Below are 22,789 nucleotides of genomic sequence, written 5' to 3'. Positions count from 1 at the left end.
TTCAGTAAAGAAGTGAGTGGTGCACTGATCTTCCCATAGTCCTTAACAAATTTTCGGTAGTAGCCCGTTAGTCCAAGGAACCCCCGTAGTAATTTCACGTTTGTAGGTTTCGGCCAGCCTTGCATTGCCTAAATTTTTGTTGGGTCTACCGCCACTCCTTCTGATATTATATGCGCAAGGTACTCTACTTTTTGCTGGAGAAAGCTGCACTTTGGTTGCTTAACAAAAAGAGTATTCTCCCGAAGGATCGTCAAAACAATCCGTAAATGCTGAAAGTGAGTCTCAAGAGAAGGGCTGTAAACGAGAATATCATCGAAAAATACCAGCACAAATTTACGAAGAAAGCTCCGAAAAATATCGTTCATGAGACTTTGAAAGGTTGAAGGAGCATTAGTGAGTCCAAAAGGCATTACCAAGAATTCATAATGGTCATCATGTGTGCGAAATGCAGTTTTTGGAATGTCATCGTCACATACCCGAATTTGGTGGTAACCGGATCGGAGGTCCAACTTCGTGAAGACTCGAGCTCCTTTCAATTCATCAAGAAGTTCATCCACCACTGGTATTGGGTACTTGTCCTTGACGGTGATGTCATTTAAAGCTCGGTAGTCGATGCACATCCGCCAAGTTCCGTCCTTCTTGCGTACAAGTAGCACCGGTGAGGAATAGGGGCTGCAACTTGGCCGAATCACCCCTATTTCAAGCATCTCCTTTACGATATTTTCAATTTCATCTTTTTGGAGGTGAGGATATCGGTACGGTCGAGTGTTCGCTGGTGGCTTGCCCGGAAGGATTGGAATTCGATGGTCATGTTGCCGAGAAGGAGGAAGACCGCGCGGTTCAGCAAATATGTCGGCAAATTCAATAAGCAATTGGGCAAGATTTTGATCTTCAATTTCTATTTTCTTCCCCTCTGGTTGTTGTTACAGGTGCATCAAAAATCCACCATTTACCTTGTGTAAAACTTTCTCCATTCGTTGGGTCGGAACAGTGGTAACGTTGCTTCCGCGCTTCCCGCGTAGGATGATCTGTTTGCCCTTACAGTAGAATTTCATAATTAATTTAGAAAAATTCCAAGAGACATCACCTAGTGTAGTCAGCCATTCTATACCAAGCACTGCCTCATAGTCATCGATTGGTAGGAGGAAGAAATCGGTGATAATTTCTTGGTCTTGTAGTAATAGTTTCACCTGCGGGCATCTTTGGTCGCACTTTAGGATTCTGCCGTTGGCAACCTTTACATCGAACTTGCTGCAACCTTCAATATGCAGTGCCATCCGAGCAGCAACCTTACTATTCAGGAAGTTATTAGTGCTACCCGTGTCGATGAGAACAGTGATCGGCTGTTGTTTGAGAAGGCCTCCAACTTTCATCGTTTGCGGATTTGAGTAGCCGGCTAGTGCGTGTACCGTAATGTTGGTCGGTTGTGACTCTTCTTCCATATCTTCTTCTTCATGTTCAAGGCTTTCTTCTAGATGTTCAATGACCTCTTCTTCTACTGGTTCAATCATAAGAAGTCTACCTTTTTTACAGCGATGCTCGCGGCTCCACGGCTCGTCGCAATGCCAACATAACCCCTTCGCAGATCGCTCCCGAAGTTCTTCTCTTGTTAACCTTTTCGGTGCAGGGACTCAGTTGATAGTAGGGGGGGCTGAGGGCTTTAGTATTGTAGGTCGTGGAGTGATCCTAGTTCTCCGGGCTTCATGGTTCAATCGCTCCTCTTGAAGTCGTACGAAAGAGATGGCTGCCATAAGCGTGTATGGTTGTCGCGCCTTAACTTCTCCCCGGATCTCCGGCTTTAAGCCCTCAATAAAGGTCCCCAATAGTTGTTTTTCAGACCAATCACGAGTTTGATTAGATAATCTTTCAAACCTGGTTTGGTACTCCTGAATGGTGGAGGTTTGTCGGATCTTTGCTAGTTGTCCGTCAATGTTCTCGTAATAAGTTGGTCCGAAGCGGATCAGTAGTCCTTCTTTGAATTGTCGCCATGAAAGGGCTCCATAAGTGTGTTCAAACCAGTCAAACCATTGTATGGCATCCCCTTCAAGATGTATAGCTGCAATTTCCACCATGGATGCCTCCGCAGTTTTATGGTACCGAAAATATCGCTCTGCGCGCGAGATCCAACCAATTGGGTCTCCTTCCCATCTAGGGAAGTCCACTCTCATGCGCGAATAGTTGGGATCGGTCATAGAAACTCCCCTCTCTTGGAAGTCATCTCTTTGGGCATGATTTGATTGGTTAGAGCTCTCTCCATGATGTGATTTCTTCGGGCTTGGTAGTCGGCCCAAACTAAATTCGGTAAGGAGAGTCCGAATCTTATCCTTCATTCGAGCCTCAAAGGCTTCAAATTTAGTATTGATTGCCTCCTTAGATGTCATAGTATATGACTTCAAATCTGTGATGTTAAGATCTCTCTTTTGTTGACGGGTTAAAGGCATGTATAGGTTTGATAGAAATCAGTGAAAGTTTGCTGCAGAATTGTGTTGTCTTGTAAGGGCAGAATTATCGTCGAAGAAACAGCGGTTTCTCGACGAAATCTCCATAAAAAATTTGAGAGATTTGAGGAGGGAATTGACAGCAATATCTCAATTTATATGACAGCAAGGATGTCCAATTTAATCAAGAAAATTTCGGCAGTAACAGCAAGAAAATTGGTGTAAGTTGCGATAGCAGAATTCTCGTCGAAAAATTTCAGCAACTTACGATGAAATTTACAGCAATATAGGAACGAAATTTTTTTTTTTTTTTTTTTATTTTCGAATAGGGATAACTAAATTGCAGCAGTAGTAAGGTAGGAAACCAGAACCTGTTGCAATTCACAGGGAGATCAAAAGATGATCTGCGGTAGTGGAGATGACGGTGGAATTTGGCGACGATCTTTTAAGCAATTGTGGGAATTGCTTTTGGCGGTTATGGAGGGTTGATGGATGGCAGTGGAAGGGCAGCGAGATGCCAAGAACGCTGCTCTGATACCAGGTGCTAGAACCCTTGCAGATTCTAAACTTGGGGTTGATCTCTTTAGGGGATCGGTCTCCTTGGAACTCTATAGAGGTTCCTCCCTCCAAGTTGCTGCTCAAAGGCAGCAGAAAAGATTCATCTATTGCTTATGAAAAGAGGAGGAATACATGGCTATTTATAGGGCTTCTAAACCCTAACTCCTAATAGGACTCCTACTCAAGACTCCTATTCCCTTACAACTCCTAATAGGACTCTTACTCAAGACTCCTATTCCCTTACAACTCCTAATTCTTCTCTAAGAAAAAACCTCTTACAAGAATGTCCCTCTCAATTAGGACTCTCCTAGCTAGAGTCCTAACAGAATGTCCCTCTCAATTAGGACTCTCATAAATAGAGTCATAACAGAATGTCCCTCTCAATTAGGACTCTCCTAGCTAGAGTCCAAACATAGGCCTAGAGAAACACACATATATTGTAACATCCCTCGTTTCCGAATGTTCGTATAAATTTCTAGTGATAATGTAAGCATCTATTTTAAATTGACAAAAGAAATAGAGTATGAATTAGAGGTAACTTATTTTTAAGATTTGGGAGATTTGTTCAAAAAAGAATCTGAGGACCTATATGTAAACCCTGAGGACCTAATCGTGAATATAATAAAAACAAGTACTAAACTGCAAAATGCACAAAATAACAAATCCCACCACCTAAGCCTCTCTGCCTTCGTTCTTAAGGAACCAGAGAAGGCAGCTGCTGTGTGGAAGAACAGAGAAAGAAAGAAAGAAGAAGAGAAAAGAAAGGGGGAAGAAGAAGAAGAAAAATTTGGGCTTTGAGGTTTCTTACTCAATCTTCTCAATTTGGGGTCAAAATTCTCAAAGGCAAGTGTTCTAACCCCATCCTACAGAATTTTTAGTCTCTGTTTTATGTTGATTCAAAATAAACTGAAGGATTTCTATTTAGAAACCGATATGTTCTCTCCTTGGGCAAAGAACCATCGATTCTGAAATTTTTCGGTAAACTGACCCCTATATACGATTCCAGCTATAATTTTTAGTACGAAATGCAGATTTGAACAGGACCTAGTTTGTTTGAAATTAGACTCTTATATCTTTCTTTTGACACAAAATTTGAAGATTTTGAATACCGAATACTTACCCAAACGTCTGTTGCAAATGAGTCTATGAACGCTGCAAATCAGGGATTAAGATTTATGACCTTTTGATACTGAAATGCCTATAACTCCCTGTTGGAAATTCTGATTTGTACCAAACTGATTTTATTTGAAACTAGACTTGAAAATCTTTCTTTTGACATATAGTTTGAAAATTATAGAATCCAAATGCCTACCCTAGTATCTGTTGAATCCGACCCTATGTATTCTGCAAAACAGTGATTGTGTTTTGACCTTGGGTTACCAAATCAAAGGTAACTCCTTGTTGGAAACTCTGATTCGTACGAAACTTGTTTCAACAGAAAATAGGTTGATATATCTTTCAATGACAGCTTTATTAAGGGTATTGGAGCATAATTGATAATCTGAAGTATTTGTTCTATGTGCCATTGAAATTCTGTCAGAAATCGAGCTTTGGTCGATTTCGCGTATTCTGTTTCATTCCTTTGGATATTGAATTCTTCTAACCTTCTTATTTGAATTGAGCTAAATATTATTGCTTGGATTCCCTATATACTCTTGCTTCCATTTCATTCCTAATATGAATACATTTGTGAGAGATTTGTTCCTTGCATCATATTGTCTTGAAAAGGCACATGTACGTTTTGTTGTTCCGGGTGTGCTTCCGATATATGCTACTTATTGTTAAAACTGCCCTCTTGCAAGGTTCGCCGTACCGTACCGTACCGGCGTTTCGACCCACGCTCGGTACGGTACGGTACGGGTGTACCGACCGGTATACCGAGGTGTACCGAGCGGTACACCCGATTTCACCGATTTAACCCTCCGAAAATACCTGAAAATAAAAAAAAAAGTTAGGATAAGGTTTTCAAGTTACAAATAAATATAGTAATAGTATAAGTTTGACAAAATCAATGTAAATTAGATAAGAATAGCATCACATATCTTTTTCGGGCTTTGAGGTAGTCTTGTTCGAGATTCGTATTTTAGCTCGTTATAGATTGAAATATCTACAGAAAAATTAGTTGAATTGTTAGACTATTTTGTTACAATATAAACTCTAAAATTCAAATGAATTAAATAATCATATATCTAGATATACCTGATTGTTAATTCTACCACCAAAACGAACGACGGGCCTCCACGGGTGGTGGATCAGGGTCCTCGATCCGATACATATCAATATGATACGTTTGTTGGACTCAATCATGAAATTGATCCCATGACATAGTGTATTGATACACCGTATGCCATTGATGCATCAATGTGGTGCTGATCGTAGATTGATCGTCATGAATCATATTTGTTCGAGGCAGCTCTTGAGGCATATATTGATGTTGTTCTGTATCATGCTGTTGCTCAGAGAAGGATGACCAACTATCACCATACTGTTGTTGCCCATATGATTCTCCATAATACGATTGCTGTGAATACGATGAGTCTCTTTCTGTGTCTATATCATGTATGCTCTGTCGCATTTGTTCATATTCATCCACTGCCTTCCCCTTCTCCTTTCCCTTCCGCGCATAAACTTGACCAGTACCTTGTCAAGTTCCATGATCTGAATCTTGAGTGGCATGTGTAAAATATTGCTCCTCAGTCCATTCACCACTCTCAAGTTGTGCAGACGAGACCAACGACTGCCCGGTATCACCGCCATCATCTGTTGAGGCACTGCTGTCCGTGTTGCTATCATGTCTCTGGACCGAGCGAGAAAGAGAATGTGATTGTGAAGGTGTCTCGTCGCCCGACTCGATTCTTTCCAACGATGCAACTGATGCTACTGCCTTCCCCTTTGCCTTTGCACGTTGGGCGGACGAGTGTGACCGTTGGGTATCGGTAGTTCCTCGAGCAGTTTGACTCATACCATGTTGTAATCGAGGGGGATTTTCCACCTGTTGGGGTTGTGCTTCTTCTTCTTCTTCTATTGCCTCGGTGATAAAACGCGAAGGACGCTGAGGATCTCCCGCCTCATCAAGTAGAGGATCCTCTTGGTTCTCTGCTGCTTCAACCCAATCTAACATTGGCTCTGAATCTTCGTTGTAGAATTGGAGGTCAATGGGATCAATATCTGGTTCCTCTGGCTCCTTATCCAACTCAGCACATCGTAATTTTAACCGCATGTTATAATGGACATATACTAGTTTCTCTAACCGTCTGTAGGAGAGTCTGTTGCGGACCTTCGTATGAATCAATGCAAACGTTGACCAACTACGTTCGCAACCACTAGATGTTGTTGTCTGTGAAAGTATACGAACGGCAACCTTCCTTAAATGTGGTGCATCGCCTCCAAATTGTAGCCACCACTCGACTGCAAAAAGATATAAATAAGATTTTATTAGCATAACAAATAATCAACATTAAATATAATTGATAATCAATATGCATAACTTTTTCTCACCAGGATCCATAGTGTAACGGCACGATACAGCTACAACGTCGGAGAATGAACCAATTGTTTCTCGAAATAATCGACCCTCCATAAGAGCATCGGTTGCCTCGGTAGTGTTTGGCAAGAGCCGATATATAACATTTCGTAGTGTCGTTAGGAAATTATTTTGCGTTCCGAGAGCATATCGATATTGAATTGCTGGGTTTAGATAATACGCTGCAAAACATAATTTTGTTAGTATGATTTTTTATTATCTAAATAATAATAAATTAAATTATTCTTAATATGAATTTACCTGCATTATGGATATCTTGATCCATATGAACATCGGTCCGACGATCAATGATTCGTACATATTGGTCGGCCTTAAAATCATCTTTGAATGCTTTCCTGACCTCCTCTCTTGCTGAAATCAACATATATTTAAGATACGGCATTTGTGGACGCTTGTCCATATCGACCTTACGGAGGACAATATAAAGTGGTTCCACACCTTTTATGATTTCTGCTATAGTATCCCAAAATCTAGAGGAAAGAATGGCCTTTTCTATCTTCTTTCCATCACTCAATTTTGAATATCTGGATTCAGACCACTCTTGTGAGCTAGCCATTGCCTTCAAGCCTTGCCTTTTTTGCTGTAATGACTTTAATGCAATAAAATTGGTAGCAAACCGAGTAATTCCAGGTCGAAGTACCTCACCATTTACATACTTTTGCATTAATGCGTGGACCCAATGATGATTATATATAAATTTGGTAATTGATTGTGCTCGAGCTACACATTTTTTGACCGCATCCAACTCACCAATATCCTTCAACATTAGATCTATGCAATGAGCTGCACATGGAGTCCAAAACAAAGTTTTTCTTTTTTCCATCAATTGCAAACCGGCCTTTTTGAAATTCGCTCCATTGTCGGTTATTATTTGTACAACATACTGTGGTCCAATCTCCTCTACCATAGTGTCCATCAAGCTCTCAATGTAGTTTGCATCTTGGATCTTTTCAGAAGCATTAACGGACTTATGAAACACCACTCTTCTATTGCAATAAACAAGAAAGTTGATGATACTCATTCTTGTTGGTCCTGTCCAACTGTCACACATCAATGTCACCCCATATTCTTCCCATTGCCTCTTGAAGGATTTGATCCAATCCTTTATTTCTGCCACCTCCTCATCTAAGTACACGCCGTGAATCTCCTTTGGTGTTGGAGGTTGGATCCCCGTGCCAGACTTTTGAATAGAGGAGATCATGCTCTGATAATATGGACCTTTGGCTGTGTTGGCTGGAATCCTATGAAAGTTAAACCATTTTGAGATTGCCTTCCCAATATCCCGTTTTTTTTCTTTTGTGTATGCATCGTCAATCCGTGTTTGTTTCGTTGTTTGTGGGGGATAGGCTTGCGGATCAATATCAACAATATCTGGTGCGGACCTCCTGCCAAGACCTCTCATAAAACCACGGAGTCTACCATATCTCATGCTACTAGTTCGGCCTAGCTGAGAAGGAGCAGTTGGTTGCCTCATGCTGGTTGACCTCTGGATTCCACTACCAGTGCCATGCTCAAATTGTGAGTCAGGTCGTCGATGCCTCATTGCTTCATCGACCGTATACTGATGCTCCAATGATGCATGAATCCCAGCTGTGAGATCCGGGTCGACTTCATCGCCGCAACCCTCATACTGATCATAAACCGGTTCCTGTGTAGCCCTATGATATTCTTCCTCAACTCTTGCCTTCTTTTTTAATGTATCTTCCTTTGTTTGTTTAAGCTTGCTTTGAAATAATTTACGGATCTCCGTTGGAACTTTCTTGCATTTTGCAACATCAGGATACCCACCAGCCAAATGCATTTTCACTCGAGTTATTCCTCCACCTTTGCCAATGTAGTTACAATAAATACATTGCCAATGATGACGGTTTCCATCTAGCTTTCGGGCATGAACCCATGCATCATCATGTGGCTGTTCCTTTGGTGCCATGATCCTATCAAATTTAATTCAAATAAACTATAAAGTATAAACATATTAAATTGATCAAATATCGATCATAAATCACTAATCACAACATAAAATAATTAAACTTATTTTACTATGATAAATATTATTCAATATTTACTATGCATGAAAAACACTAACCATAATCTTAAATATCTTAATTACTCTCTAATTAAAGAAAACGAAAACATACCTCTTGATTAGAAAGTTCTTCCTCTTGATCTTTCCAAATTAGCCTCAATTGAATTCACAAATCGTTATTTTATAGAGTTTAGGAGAGAAAAGAAAAGTTTGAGAGAGAGTTTAAGAGAGTATAATGAAATAGGGGAGAGAAGATTGGTTTAAATAGGAGGAGAAAGGGCTCCAACGGTCAATTTGACCGTTGGAGCACTGTAGCACTGCTACAGTGTGGTAATGGTCGATTTCGACCGTTACCGAGTGGTACCGGTTGATTTCGACCGTTACCGAGTGGTACCGGTCGAAATCGATCGTTACCGAGTGGTACCGGGCGGTAACGGTCGAAATTTCGACCGTTACCGCCCGATATTAGGGTTTTTGGGTGTACCGCCCGATAGCGGGCGGTCCACGTACCGGTCACCTATCGGACCGGTACGTACCGCCCGGTACGGGCGGTACGATTCGGTAAGTCAATCCTTGCCCTCTTGTACTCTGGTGTGTGGGATTGTCTGGACCTTTGCCAGAAATGGTAAAGGGTATGTGCTTATTGCCCGCTCTGTGGGATATTCTGGACCTTTGCCAGAAATGGTAAAGGGTATGTGCTTAGAGCCTGCGATGCTCTGCCAGCCCCCTCTGACTTCACCTAGACGTGGGTGGATGGAGTTCCCAGACGTGGGAGACTTTTGTCAGGTGGTCATTCAGAAATGGATAAATCACATTCTGACTGAGATCCCACTACACCTTCTATATGTTTGATATGACATCCAGAGTTTTGGTGAGTTGTTTCTGTTCATGCTCTGGATAAGAATGATATGATTGCAATGTCAAGGACGACGTTTGAGCTTCTATACGATATTTGTTTTTGATATGCTCTGAAATGCTTCATTCACTGATGATTTTGCTTCGAAATGTTCCATATGCCGTTGATATGCTTCGGAACATTTTATATGCCATTGATAAGCTCCGATATGTTTCCTTTGTTACTGATATGCTCCAATTACTCTATGCCCCATCTGTTAGGAACCAAATATGTAAGATTGAAAGGACAATTGTGTTTCTGCTCCTAATGATATTATGTCTACGAAATCGTATATTCTGCCTTGTATTTTGAAACTGTATCTCTTTGGAAATTGTACTATTTTGATATGGATATGTTAGTCACTTGCTGAGCTCTTTATGCTCACCCCGTTTGTTGATAAATTTTTCAGGATAGCGTATTGCTTGCTTAAATGTTAAGATTGGGCTGAGGCGGTGGAAAGTTTAGAAGATTTTGGGTAGATCTTTGTTAGCATATGTGTATTTGTTGTATAAGATACTTTGCATCTTATGAAATGTGACGATGAATCTAAACCTGTGGATTTTGTGTAAGATAAAGGATCCCTCATGTATAGGATTTTGGAATGTTAAGTTAAATTCATGTAATGATATGATCTTATGGTAATCGTTGGTTTGGTGACTGCATAGACTTCCCCACTTGTGAATTTATGTTGTGGTTATTATTTTGATGAGTTGAGTTCAGATTGTATGAATTATCGAGTGATATGTGGTATGTTTATGAATTGCACAGGGTTATGAATTTGTAGACTATAGAGGTGAAATTTTGATCTGAATGTTTTCTTAGTGACCTCAAATGTGTGTTTGGATCCTGAGTTAGTTATGATGAAAATTTTAAATATTGTCGATATTTTGAGGGGCGTGACAGAGGTGGTATCAGAGCATGATTTGAGAATCACTAAGAATATTTTTTTTTCTTTTTTTGTGTACTTGATGAAAAATATATATATATATATTTTTTGAGGTTTATTGACTATTCATTTAGAGATTGATCAAAGAAAATTTCCTTTGATGTTTTAGGAAGCAAGGATGACGAGATCATCTGGTTCTCCTGTTGCATCTACTGCTGATCAATTGAGTGGTATCATGCGGACTTTGGAGACTATGGCACAAGTGATGCAACAACAATAACAACCTGTCCTACAAGGAAGAAATGATGGAAAAGGGACATCAAACCAGACGGGGTTGGGAATTGAACAGTTTAAGAAGCTTAGTCCTCCCAGTTTTAGTGGTGAGTCGGATCCAATGGTGGCAGAACGATGGATGATGCAGATAGAGAAAATATTTGATACTTTAAATTACCCTGATGATCGAAAGGTTTTTCTTGCCACCTTTATGCTGGAAGGAGAAGCTGAACACTGGTGGAGAATGATTAAGAGGATGTCTGAAATCAAACATGAGCCAATGACATGGAAGTTATTCCAAGAAAAGTTTAACGATAAATATTTTTCAGATTGTATGAGAGAGCAAAAAGAATTGGAGTTCTTGAATCTTATCCAGGGAAGTATGACGGTTACAAAGTATGAATCTAAATTTACTGAGCTCCCCAGGTTTGCCACACATATGACTAATGATGAATCTAGAAAAGCAAGAAGGTTTGAAAGGGGATTACGGCCAGCAATAAGAAGCCGAATGTCAGCTTTAAAACTACAAACATATGCAGATACGGTAGAAAGAGCTTTGAAAATTGAAAGAGACACGGAGGAAATTCAAGAAATCATTGGCAAGAACAAAAGGGACAAATTTACTAGCAAAAGCACGAGAGAAAATGAATATGAAGCTAGTAACAAGAGGTTTAAGACATCTAGATTTGAGAAATGGAAACCACTACGGAGGACTCAGTCATGTGCAAAATGTGGATTAAATCATGAAACAAGTCAGTGTTTTCGGGTGACTGGAGCATGTTTTGGTTGTGGAAAGTTGGATCATCAAATAAAAGATTTCTCTTTGAGGAAGAAGAAAGAGCCACTGTTTCCTAGACCCTCAGCCCATGCTAGAGTGTACGCTATCACTGAACAAGATTCTAAAGCTTCTAAATCAGTGGTGGAAGGTATTCTTCATGTTTCTAAAAGAAATGCAAAAGTTTTGTTTGATCCCGGCTCCAACTTATCGTTTGTTTCACAATACTTTGCTTGTCACTTGGATATTCTACCTAAACCCCTGGATTATATGTTATATGTAACAACTGCTGTTGGAGATTCATTGGCAACAAACTTGGTCTACCCATCTTGTTTGATCTCTATCGGAGACCACGAACTCCTTGCTGATTTGATTCTCCTAGAGATCCAGGGCTTTGATATTATACTTGGCATGGATTGGTTATCTTCTCACCACGCTAGTATTGATTGTTACAAAAAAATAATTACTTTCTGCATACCAGATCAGCCTATATTTTTCTTTGAGGGCATTAGGCATGATTTGCCTCCTTGCTTGATATCAGCACTTCAAGTTTATCGTCTTATGCAGAAAGGTTGTTTTTGTTATATGGTGTGTGTAAAGGAGCATTCAAATCAGGAAACCCACCTAGATGAAATTGTAGTGGTCAAAGAATTCCCTGATGTATTCCCAGATGACTTGCCTGGTTTACCTCTAGATAGAGAGGGTGAATTTTCTATTGATCTGGTCTTCAGTACAACCCCAATATCTAAGCCTCCCTACAGAATGGCACCACTCGAGCTAGAGGAATTAAAGAAGCAAATACAAGAATTATTAGATAAGGGTTTCATACGACCCAGTGTATCCCCATGGGGTGCTCCGGTACTATTAGTGAAGAAGAAGGATGGAACATTGAGGCTTTGTATTGATTATAGACAGTTGAATCAGGTGACCATCAAAAACAAGTATCCCATACCTAGAATTGATGATTTGTTTGATCAACTGCAGGGTGCACAAGTATTCTCTAAGATTGACCTGAGGTCAGGTTACTATCAGTTGAAGATCAAGGAGGAGGATATTTCAAAAACAGCTTTTAGAACTCGATATGGTCACTATGAATTCTTGGTGATGCCTTTTGGTTTGACAATTGCCCCTGCAGCTTTTATGGAACTAATGAATAGGATATTTCAACCGCTCTTGGATATCTGTGTAATTGTATTTATTGATGACATATTGGTGTATTCAAGGAGTAATCAGGAGCATGAGGAACACTTGAGAAATGTATTGTCCATACTAAGAGAAATGAAGTTGTATGCAAAGTTCAGCAAATGTGAATTTTGGTTGAATGAAGTTGCTTTCTTAGGCCATGTGATTTCAGGGAAGGGTATATTTGTTGATCCAAGGAAGATAGAAGCTGTAGTTGAATGGGAAGTACCAACAAATGTAACAGAAGTTAGAAGATTTTTGGGCATGGCAGGTTATTACAGGAGATTTGTGGAGGGATTTTCTCGAATCGCTCAACCTCTCACCAAACTCACTAAGAAGAATACGAAATTTGTATGGGGTGATGATTGTGAGCAAAGTTTTCAAGAGTTAAAAAGAAGATTGACTAGTGCCCCTATTCTCACTATTCCAAGTGGTAGTGAGGGATTTGTAGTTTATACTGATGCTTCAAGAAAGGGCCTAGGATGTGTTTTGATGCAGGAAGGGAGAGTAATTGCTTATGCTTCTAGGCAACTTAAAGGTTATGAATTGAATTATCCAACTCATGATTTGGAATTAGCAGCAATTATTTTTGCTCTAAAGATTTGGAGACATTATTTGTATGGTCAACAGTTTGAAATCTTCACTGATCACAAGAGTTTAAAATATATTTTCACTCAGAAAGAGTTAAACATGAGGCAGCGAAGATGGATAGAACTTCTGAAGGATTATGATTGTGTCATCCGTTATCACCTGGGCAAAGCCAATGTTGTAGCTGATGCACTTAGTAGGAAATCTACAAGTTTTATGGCTAGTCTGGTCGTGAAGCAATGGAAGTTATTAGAAGAAAATTTTGATTTGAAAGCTTTGAGGAAAGAGCAAGACTCGATGATATTGATGGCCTTCATTCAAGTGCAATCTGATCTTATTCAACAAATTAAGGAAGGACAATTACGAGATCCACATTTAATCTACTTGAGGAGTGAAGTAGAAAAGGAATTGAAGCCACAATTTCAAGTTTCAAAGGATGGCCTATTGAGATTTGGGGAGAGAGTATGTGTACCAAATGAACCAGATATCAAGAATCAAATCCTAAATGAAAGTCATACTTCAAAGTACACCCTACACCCTGGGAGCACTAAGATGTATAGAGATCTTCAAAGTCATTATTGGTGGGAAGGCATGAAGAAGGAAATTGCAATGTATGTTTCAAAATGTTTGACTTGTCAGCAAATCAAAGTAGAACACCAAAGACTTGGAGGGTTGTTGCAACCTTTAGTTATTCCTGAATGGAAATGGGAATGTATTACTATGGATTTTGTTTCGGGACTACCCAGAACCTCGAGGAAGCATGATGCTATTTGGGTTATCATTGATAGGTTAACAAAATCTGCGCATTTCCTACCGATTAATATGACTTATTCGCTTGATAGACTTGCAGATTTATATGTTAATGAAATAGTAAGACTTCATGGTATTCCAAAGGAGATCATCTCTGATAGAGACTCCAGATTTCTCTCTAGACTCTGGAGAAGATTGCAGGAGTCGATGGGCACTAAAGTTAAGTTTAGTACTGCATATCATCCTCAGACTGATGGTCAGTCAGAAAGAACAATTCAAACACTTGAGGATCTGCTTAGAGCCTATGTTATGGATTGGAAAGGTGAATGGGATAAGGATATTTCACTTGTTGAGTTCACTTATAATAATAGTTATCATTCAAGTATTCAGATGGCTCCTTATGAAGCTTTATATGGGCGAAAGTGCACAACACCTATATGTTGGGAGGAAGTTGGTGACAGAAAGCTGTTAGCACCGGACAAGGTGCAAGAAACTACCGAGAAAATTCAAATAATAAGGAAAAGGTTAAAAACTGCTCAGAGTCGTCAAAAAAGTTATGCCGACAATAGAAGACGAGATATTGAGTTTGAAATCGGAGATTTTGTATTCTTAAAAGTCTCCCCTTCCAAAGGTATTATAAGGTTTGGGAAGAAAGGAAAATTAAGCCCAAGATTTATTGGACCTTTTGAGGTTCTTGAGAGGGTTGGTTCTGTCGCTTATAGGATTGCCTTGCCACCAGCATTGTGCCATGTCCATGATATATTTCATGTCTCGATGATTAGGAAGTATATATATGACCCTTCTCACATCATTAAGTATGAGCTGTTAGAGATCGATAAAGATTTATCTTATGTGGAAGAGCCTATTCAGATTATTGATAAGAAAGAAAAAGTCCTAAGGAATCGGGTCATCCCACTGGTTCAAGTAATTTGGAGACATCATTCTGGAGAGGAGATAACTTGGGAGCTAGAGGAGGAAATGAAAAAGGTGTACCCCCGTCTTTTCACCGATAGAGGTACGATAAATTTAGAGGACTAAATTTTTCTTTTAAGGGGGGGAGAGTGTAACATCCCTCGTTTCCGAATGTTCGTATAAATTTCTAGTGATAATGTAAGCATCTATTTTAAATTTACAAAAGAAATAGAGTATGAATTAGAGGTAACTTATTTTTAAGATTTGGGAGATTTGTTCAAAAAAGAATCTGAGGACCTATATGTAAACCCTGAGGACCTATATGTAAACCCTAAGGACCTAATCGTGAATATAATAAAAACAAGGACTAAACTGCAAAATGCACAAAATAACAAATCCCACCACCTAAGCCTCTCTGCCTTCGTTCTTAAGGAACCAGAGAAGGCAGCTGCTGTGTGGAAGAACAGAGAAAGAAAGAAAGAAGAAGAGAAAAGAAAGGGGGAAGAAGAAGAAGAAAAATTTGGGCTTTGAGGTTTCTTACTCAATCTTCTCAATTTGGGGTCAAAATTCTCAAAGGCAAGTGTTCTAACCCCATCCTACAGAATTTTTAGTCTCTGTTTTATGTTGATTCAAAATAAACTGAAGGATTTCTATTTAGAAACCGATATGTTCTCTCCTTGGGCAAAGAACCATCGATTCTGAAATTTTTCGGTAAACTGACCCCTATATACGATTCCAGCTATAATTTTTAGTACGAAATGCAGATTTGAACAGGACCTAGTTTGTTTGAAATTAGACTCTTATATCTTTCTTTTGACACAAATTTTGAAGATTTTGAATACCGAATACTTACCCAAACGTCTGTTGCAAATGAGTCTATGAACGCTGCAAATCAGGGATTAAGATTTATGACCTTTTGATACTGAAATGCCTATAACTCCCTGTTGGAAATTCTGATTTGTACCAAACTGATTTTATTTGAAACTAGACTTGAAAATCTTTCTTTTGACATATAGTTTGAAAATTTTAGAATCCAAATGCCTACCCTAGTATCTGTTGAATCCGACCCTATGTATTCTGCAAAACAGTGATTGTGTTTTGACCTTGGGTTGCCAAATCAAAGGTAACTCCTTGTTGGAAACTCTGATTCGTACGAAACTTGTTTCAACAGAAAATAGGTTGATATATCTTTCAATGACAGCTTTATTAAGGGTATTGGAGCATAATTGATAATCTGAAGTATTTGTTCTATGTGCCATTGAAATTCTGTCAGAAATCGAGCTTTGGTCGATTTCGCGTATTCTGTTTCATTCCTTTGGATATTGAATTCTTCTAACCTTCTTATTTGAATTGAGCTAAATATGATTGCTTGGATTCCCTGTATACTCTTGCTTCCATTTCATTCCTAATATGAATACATTTGTGAGAGATTTGTTCCTTGCATCATATTGTCTTGAAAAGGCACATGTACGTTTTGTTGTTCCGCGTGTGCTTCCGATATATGCTACTTATTGTTAAAACTGCCCTCTTGTACTCTGGTGTGTGGGATTGTCTGGACCTTTGCCAGAAATGGTAAAGGGTATGTGCTTATTGCCCGCTCTGTGGGATATTCTGGACCTTTGCCAGAAATGGTAAAGGGTATGTGCTTAGAGCCTGCGATGCTCTGCCGGCCCCCCTGACTTCACCTAGACGTGGGTGGATGGAGCTCCCAGACGTGGGAGACTTTTGTCAGGTGGTCATTCAGAAATGGATGAATCACATTCTGACTGAGATCCCACTACACCTTCTATATGTTTGATATGACATCCAGAGTTTTGGTGAGTTGTTTCTGTTCATGCTCTGGATAAGAATGATATGATTGCAACGTCAAGGACGACGTTTGAGCTTCTGTACGATATTTGTTTTTGATATGCTCTGAAATGCTTCATTCACTGATGATTTTGCTTCGAAATGTTCCATATGCCGTTGATATGCTTCGGAACATTTTATATGCCATTGATAAGCTCCGATATGTTTCCTTTGTTACTGATATGCTCCAATTACTCTATGCCCCATCTGTCAGGAACCAAATATGTAAGATTGAAAGGACAATTGTGTTTCTGCTCCTAATGATATTATGTCTACGAAATCGTATATTCTACCTTGTATTTTGAAACTGTATCTCTTTGGAAATTGTACTATTTTGATATGGATATGTTAGTCACTTGCTGAGCTCTTTATGCTCACCCCGTTTGTTGATATATTTTTCAGGATAGCGTATTGCTTGCTTAAATGTTAAGATTGGAATGAGGCGGTGGAAAGTTTAGAAGATTTTGGGCAGATCTTTGTTAGCATATGTGTATTTGTTGTATAAGATACTCTGCATTTTATGAAATGTGACGATGAATCTAAACCTGTGGATTTTGTGTAAGATAAAGGATCCCTCATGTATAGGATTTTGGAATGTTAAGTTAAATTCATGTAATGATATGATCTTATGGTAATCGTTGGTTTCGTGACTGTATAGACTTCCCCACTTGTGAATTTATGTTGTGGTTATTATTTTGATGAGTTGAGTTCAGATTGTATGAATTATCGAGTGATATGTGGTATGTTTATGAATTGCACAGGGTTATGAATTTGTAGACTATAGAGGTGAAATTTTGATCTGAATGTTTTCTTAGTGACCTCAAATGTGTGTTTGGATCCTGGGTTAGTTATGATGAAAATTTTAAATATTGTCGATATTTTGAGGGGCGTGACATATATGGTAGGTGTTACGACGAGTAAAGGTTCGGATATGAGATATCTGTTGCAGCTCCTATTTTATTGGATATCTAGTAAGTCCCTGAATTATTGGATCTTATGGATAAGTTCTAGGAAGAGCCAATAAAAGATTACTGCATAGAGAGCAAATAAAAGGTACCTAATATGGCAAGATTTATTAAGGTTAAGTTGAAATGGAACTCTATAAATAGGAGGGAACCGAAAGGGCATAGGTTGGACCTTTTTTGGCTACCACCTCCTATTCTCTATGCAGTGATTTAAGGAGCGTCTTTGTCACATCTACCGTGTGGATCACCATTAGAGAGGACAGTTGACCTCCTTCATCCACTCCTATAAATCTGGGATTTTGCAAGGATATATGATATCCCTAGGTAACAAATCTGTCATGACGTGCGCGGTTTTCAGTTTTGCATTTTGTTTCGTGCACCAATCTTTGCACGACGACGAAACCTTTTCCTTTTAGGAAATTTGGGATTTGTTTTTCTTTTCTTCCGCTATGCATGTGATGCTCTATCCAAGTTTTTTAATACCAATAAGAGTTATTGAGAGATTATTGGGTAGAAATCCACTAATCCAAGAGGCTTTAGTAGTTGGATGGAGATCCAGTACCCAATAAGGTAAGATCTATTAGAGTTAAGTTGATAGGGACCTTTATAAATAAGAGAGAACTAAAGAGGCATAGGCTAGACCCTTTTTGACTGCTACCTCCTATTCTCCTCCCTCCCTCTCCTTAGCCGACAGCCCTAGTTTGAGGCATATGGACAGCAAGAAAGGTCGACCCTTTCTTGATCACATGGTCTGTATGGAGTGGAAGATCATGTAGTGATTTAAAGAGCATCTTTACCGCATTTATCGTGTGGATTACCGCTGGAGAGAAGGACAATTAACCTCCTTCATCCACTCTTACAGATCTGGGATTTTACAAGAATATATAATCTCTCTAGATAACAAATCTCACTTGATATGTACAGTTTTGATTTTGCATTTTGTTTTGCGCACCAATCTTCACACAACGACAAGAACCATTTCTTTTGGGAAATCTGGGATTTTATTTTTCTGTTCTTCTGCTGCGCATGTGATACTTTGTCCAAGTTTCCCAACATAGCCTTCCTATGCTAGATTCCTGCACACAGGCCGAAGTCGGGAAGGGGGGTTCCTAGCTCGGCCCCTCCAAAGCTTAAGTCAGTGTAAGGTGGAGTTTTAGGGTGTTATTTTGTGTTCGAGCTTCCCCCCGGTGCCGGCCAAGGGGTTGGCTTTTATACTTGTTGCTAGGGCTGATCATACGTGGTTCGTTAATAGCCGCCAATGTCTCGGGCGATCGACCCATTGATCCGTGCTGCGTGGGTCGGTATGCACGATTCGATGCTGTGTGCCGTCGTCCGTGCGTCCCCGGTGATGCGGGAATCATCTACTCCGCGCATGTACATCCTGTCTACTCCGAGGTGCCACGTCGGGCCGAAGTGCCATATCAGCTCCGAGGCGCCACGTTCGCTCTGAGGTGTCTGCTAGTTGTTGTTGCGTCAAAGGTGCCAGAATGTTCCCTATCAGTACTGAGCAATACCTAGCGTACTGACACATGATACATGCGGGGGGAGCATACCGATATACCACCCATACCGGTATCTTATCGGACCAGTATGTACTGGCCATACCAAGCGATACGTCACGATATGATGAACCTTAGTTCTTGAAACAAAAAATCAAACATATGATAAGATGTTCTTAAAGATTGTTGATTAAAATTAGCAAAATAAGATATGTTTTAGACAAAAGAAGGGACCTCAACTTTTTCTCTCCTTTGTGACCTTTGGTACTGGAGAATGGAAACCTTAAGATGAATGTTGTTCTATTTAACCTAGGAGTCCACCCTAGTTTTGCTTTTTTATCTTGGTCCCCCTTTACCCCTCTTTTTACCTACTTAGTAGGCTATGGAACCAAGTTCTACTAGACTTGGTCAAGTACCAAGTAGTTTAAACTAACCAACAATTGTTTCACATGAAGCTGTGATGGTTTGCACATTCAATAAGCATGTAAACCTTAATCCTTATTGATTTCCAACTCCTCATAGAGACAAGCAAGAACATTTTAGAGCATATCATACATTATTGCTACTTATTCGCTTGCCTTCCTTTATTCTTAAGAATCATAAATTGACGAATTAAAATTGCAATACCCTTGCTATATATCATGACCATCTAGTTGCCTACAATTACACCAGTAACAAAGATCACTGAACACTACAGTGGTAAGATTGAACAAAAATAATCAACTAACCAATTATGTTTGTAACATCTACCACACACCAACCTTTTCAATGGCTTAGTTCTTTTTATGATCGAGGTATATGGATCCATGTGTCTATATAGATCTAACAATGCTACTTATTTTTAATTAACGTGGATATATATGTTCTTTAGGTGGGCTTTGTACATCATTTATTTCCTTATTATCATTCTAAACATTCTCCAAAGAAAAGAGTACAAGCTAAGATGAGTAATCTAATACCACAGACATTTGCAAGTAAAGGGAAGCCTATCTCCAAAGCCTAAAAATAGTTTTAGTATGGAATTCTAAATAAAGGTTCTAAAAAATTCCAACAGACAGGAATATCATTCAAAGCAAAAAAGTAAAAGAAAATTGAATGGAAAAGGCAGAGCAAAGTGAAAAACAAAGTCTCCTTTACTAACTCCTGAAAAGAAAATAACCTCAAGCAAGTTCAATAGAACAGGTTAGTAGAAAAGAAAATACCTACCATATGTGTGTAACCATAGTGGCACTAAGAGAAAAGATACTTGGAACATCTTCAAGAGCAAAAGTCAAAAACATGTCAGGATCTACCATATGAAGCTGAACCAATGAGGCAATTCAAGTGCATATATATGCTTCTATCCCATTAGAAAAAAATTAGTCCAGCAGAAATCCTTTCAAATTAATAATGATAAAAAAATAATGCAGAAAGAACAACTATCATTGGATGAAATCACATTTAATGGTTGAAGGTTATTTCAGGACAAACAACATCAAACGGTGGCAATAGCTATATGTTTTCGAAAATCACCTTCAACCAATGGTCAAAAGCTGTATGGCTTCATCAATTATGCTAATAAGATTTCAAAACCATGTTTTGCAGCATACCATGAATATAATAATAAGCTAGCTAACGAAGATCGATAACATATATTAGAGCTCAATGAAAAGTTGAATTGTTTTAAAAAGAAGAGGCACTAACGGATGTTGGAAACAATAAATAAGTTGATAGTCTATAACTATGTGGGATGCAGTAGATGAGGCCACCCAAAAGGATAAAAAGGGTCTGTACGGTGCAGGAGGCTCCCACCACTATGAGGAGGGTTTTTTCACAGCCTTACCTTTAAATATAGATATTTAAAGAGGCCACCAAAGGGATAAGGATACTAATTAACTGCATTCAAATGTCATCCTTCAGTTTAGCACCCATGTGTTGGATGCTAATGCATGACTACCAGTAGAACAGGTGTCGAAAATGTAAACTCTCTTGTTCACTCCCTTGCAAACTGCAACTTGATTATTACTGCTTCATGTGCATGTGCCAAAAAATGAAACCAAGGCTCCATTCATTAAACCATCAGACTACAGGAGAACACAAATGTATGCTCAACATCCTCAATATTTGCAAGAAATTGCATAATATGGTACATTTCGTAGTACACTACCTCAATGGGCTTAAGCAAATACAGAAGTAATTAAATTAAGTGGTTACTTCAATTGATAAATCTAGTAGTTCCTAGCACGTTTTACTCCGTCAGATTCTCATAAATATAAATTATCGTCAACCAAATTGTTTATCAAATCAAACTATATCGTTTATCAAATAAAAAGAATACAGCAGAAAAATACTTCAGTCGTTAGTAGCAACTCAGAGACTTAATGGTCTGAAGTAACAAATTCTCAAAAACAGGTAGATGATGACTTATTTAATTACATGGGGAAAAGACCAACCATAAGGATGTTCTTCGTCCTTGGGTACCTTCGCCGCTCTGTACGACCACCAAGCTACACCACTAAGAACCTATACCAGCAGAACCACAAAGGAAACCCCGATTAAGCTCTAATCTAGAACGTCACCAAAGATCACGTGATCAATTAACAGAAACGAACTGGATCCACTCAAAGAGAGAAGAGAATCAAGGATTCCAAGCGGGAGCGGCGTACGATGTCAGAGACCGAATGGGCGGCGTCAGCGACGATAGCTGTGCTGCCGGTGAAGTAGCCCGTGAAGGCCTTCCCGGCGGCGAGGGCGATGTCAGCGCCAAGACCCAGCCGGAATATTCCCTCGGAACCCTTCCCCTTGTCGCCGCTGTGGTGGTGGTGGGAGTGGGAGTGGCCACCAACATGCCACCTTACAGCGATCCGGGAGTGGTTCGGGGTCTCCGCCGCGGCCGGAGAGGACGGGAAGAGAGCAGCAGTGAGCTGGCCGGAAAGCGGGAGGAGGTGACCACAAGGGCGGTCGGACCGGCGGAAGGCAGCGACATGGGAGAACCGGAAGCCCATGATTGTCGGATGTCAGCGATCACCAAATTCGCCTTTCCTTGTACCGGTCTCTTGCGCACGTGTAACGCACACGGAAACTTCAAGGGAACGTATTCTTCTTTCTCGAATCTCCAGCATCATTCAACATATATTTTTGAATTGCCCCTTAGTTGTCCCTTTTTGGAAACTTAATGGTTTAAACTTAATATTTTTTTTCTTAAAAAGAAAAAAAGTTTAAAATATTAGAAATTTTATATCCCTCGCAAAAAAAAAAAAAAAAAAACAACTGATTGATCTCTCCTACCATCCTACTACTATTACAAAGTAAGTCTGTGAGGCCAGAGAGATTAACCTCGCTGGAGATAAACAGAAAATTGGTCATACTACACTAATCTTCGTCGTTAGGAATGGAACTTCGCAGACCTCTAATTGTTCTCTATACACTCTCTTTAGGCCTCCAATTTTAATATAAAATTATGTTGCTTTTATTTATTAATACAAATAAGATAGTTTCGTTCAAAAATATTATAAGGGGATCACTAGTTTTCCAAAGTTTCTTAGAAATCTTTTCAGTAACATCCACGTTATTCGAAGGAGAGCCACAGTTGTACAGTTTTGTTACTTTGTTTAATAATGTCACTCGTAGACTTGCTAATTCGGGAAGATCACAGTGTTCTTCTTCCTTTC

General features: G+C 39.4%; 2 protein-coding genes across 5 annotated transcripts in view; both read right to left on the bottom strand.

Moving 5' to 3' along the window:
* The window catches only part of LOC135639135 (metal tolerance protein 2-like), an 80,090-nt gene extending 57,758 nt beyond the window's left edge, over window positions 1–22,332 (bottom strand). Inside the window, exons 1-2 of one of the 3 annotated variants that reach the window (XM_065152914.1) lie at window positions 21,785–22,332; window positions 21,572–21,641 (exon numbers count right to left, since the gene is read on the bottom strand). In XM_065152914.1, coding sequence (XP_065008986.1) covers window positions 21,572–21,641; window positions 21,785–22,123 — 409 coding nt within the window. In that variant the 5' untranslated portion in view covers window positions 22,124–22,332. The remainder of the gene's footprint in view (window positions 1–21,571; window positions 21,642–21,784) is intronic. The other 2 variants (XM_065152916.1, XM_065152915.1) reach the window with 2 other exon arrangements.
* Window positions 4,726–8,113, bottom strand: LOC135638276 (uncharacterized). Of its 2 annotated transcripts, XR_010496572.1 has the most exons (4): window positions 6,781–8,113; window positions 6,495–6,701; window positions 5,196–6,404; window positions 4,726–5,103 (listed from the first exon to the last, which is right to left on the bottom strand). XR_010496572.1 is itself a non-coding variant. In XM_065151336.1 (3 exons), the coding sequence occupies exons 1-3, from the start codon at window positions 8,081–8,083 to the stop codon at window positions 5,641–5,643; spliced, it is 2,274 nt and encodes a 757-aa protein (XP_065007408.1). In that variant the 5' UTR covers window positions 8,084–8,113; the 3' UTR covers window positions 5,195–5,640. The 2 variants fall into 2 exon arrangements, 1 of the variants encoding a protein (XP_065007408.1); XM_065151336.1 differs by lacking the exon at window positions 4,726–5,103 and having other exon boundaries at window positions 5,195–6,404.
* Window positions 22,333–22,789: the final 457 nt, after the last annotated feature.

This window comes from Musa acuminata, chromosome BXJ3-5, assembly GCF_036884655.1.
Source record: "Musa acuminata AAA Group cultivar baxijiao chromosome BXJ3-5, Cavendish_Baxijiao_AAA, whole genome shotgun sequence".
Classification (NCBI taxonomy): Eukaryota; Viridiplantae; Streptophyta; class Magnoliopsida; order Zingiberales; family Musaceae; genus Musa; species Musa acuminata.
The sequence above is the reverse complement of the archived record's forward strand: the minus strand, read 5'-3'. Positions and strand labels throughout refer to the sequence as shown.

Bases quoted from the DNA above. Each gene is read 5' to 3' on its own strand.
- LOC135638276 (XM_065151336.1), bottom strand. From the start codon at position 8,083: ATGAGGCATCGACGACCTGACTCACAATTTGAGCATGGCACTGGTAGT. The intron at 6,702-6,780 runs GTAAATTCATAT...TATGTTTTGCAG, and splicing joins TCAAGATATCCATAATGCAG to CGTATTATCTAAACCCAGCA. The intron at 6,405-6,494 runs GTGAGAAAAAGT...ATCTTTTTGCAG, and splicing joins CCGTTACACTATGGATCCTG to TCGAGTGGTGGCTACAATTT.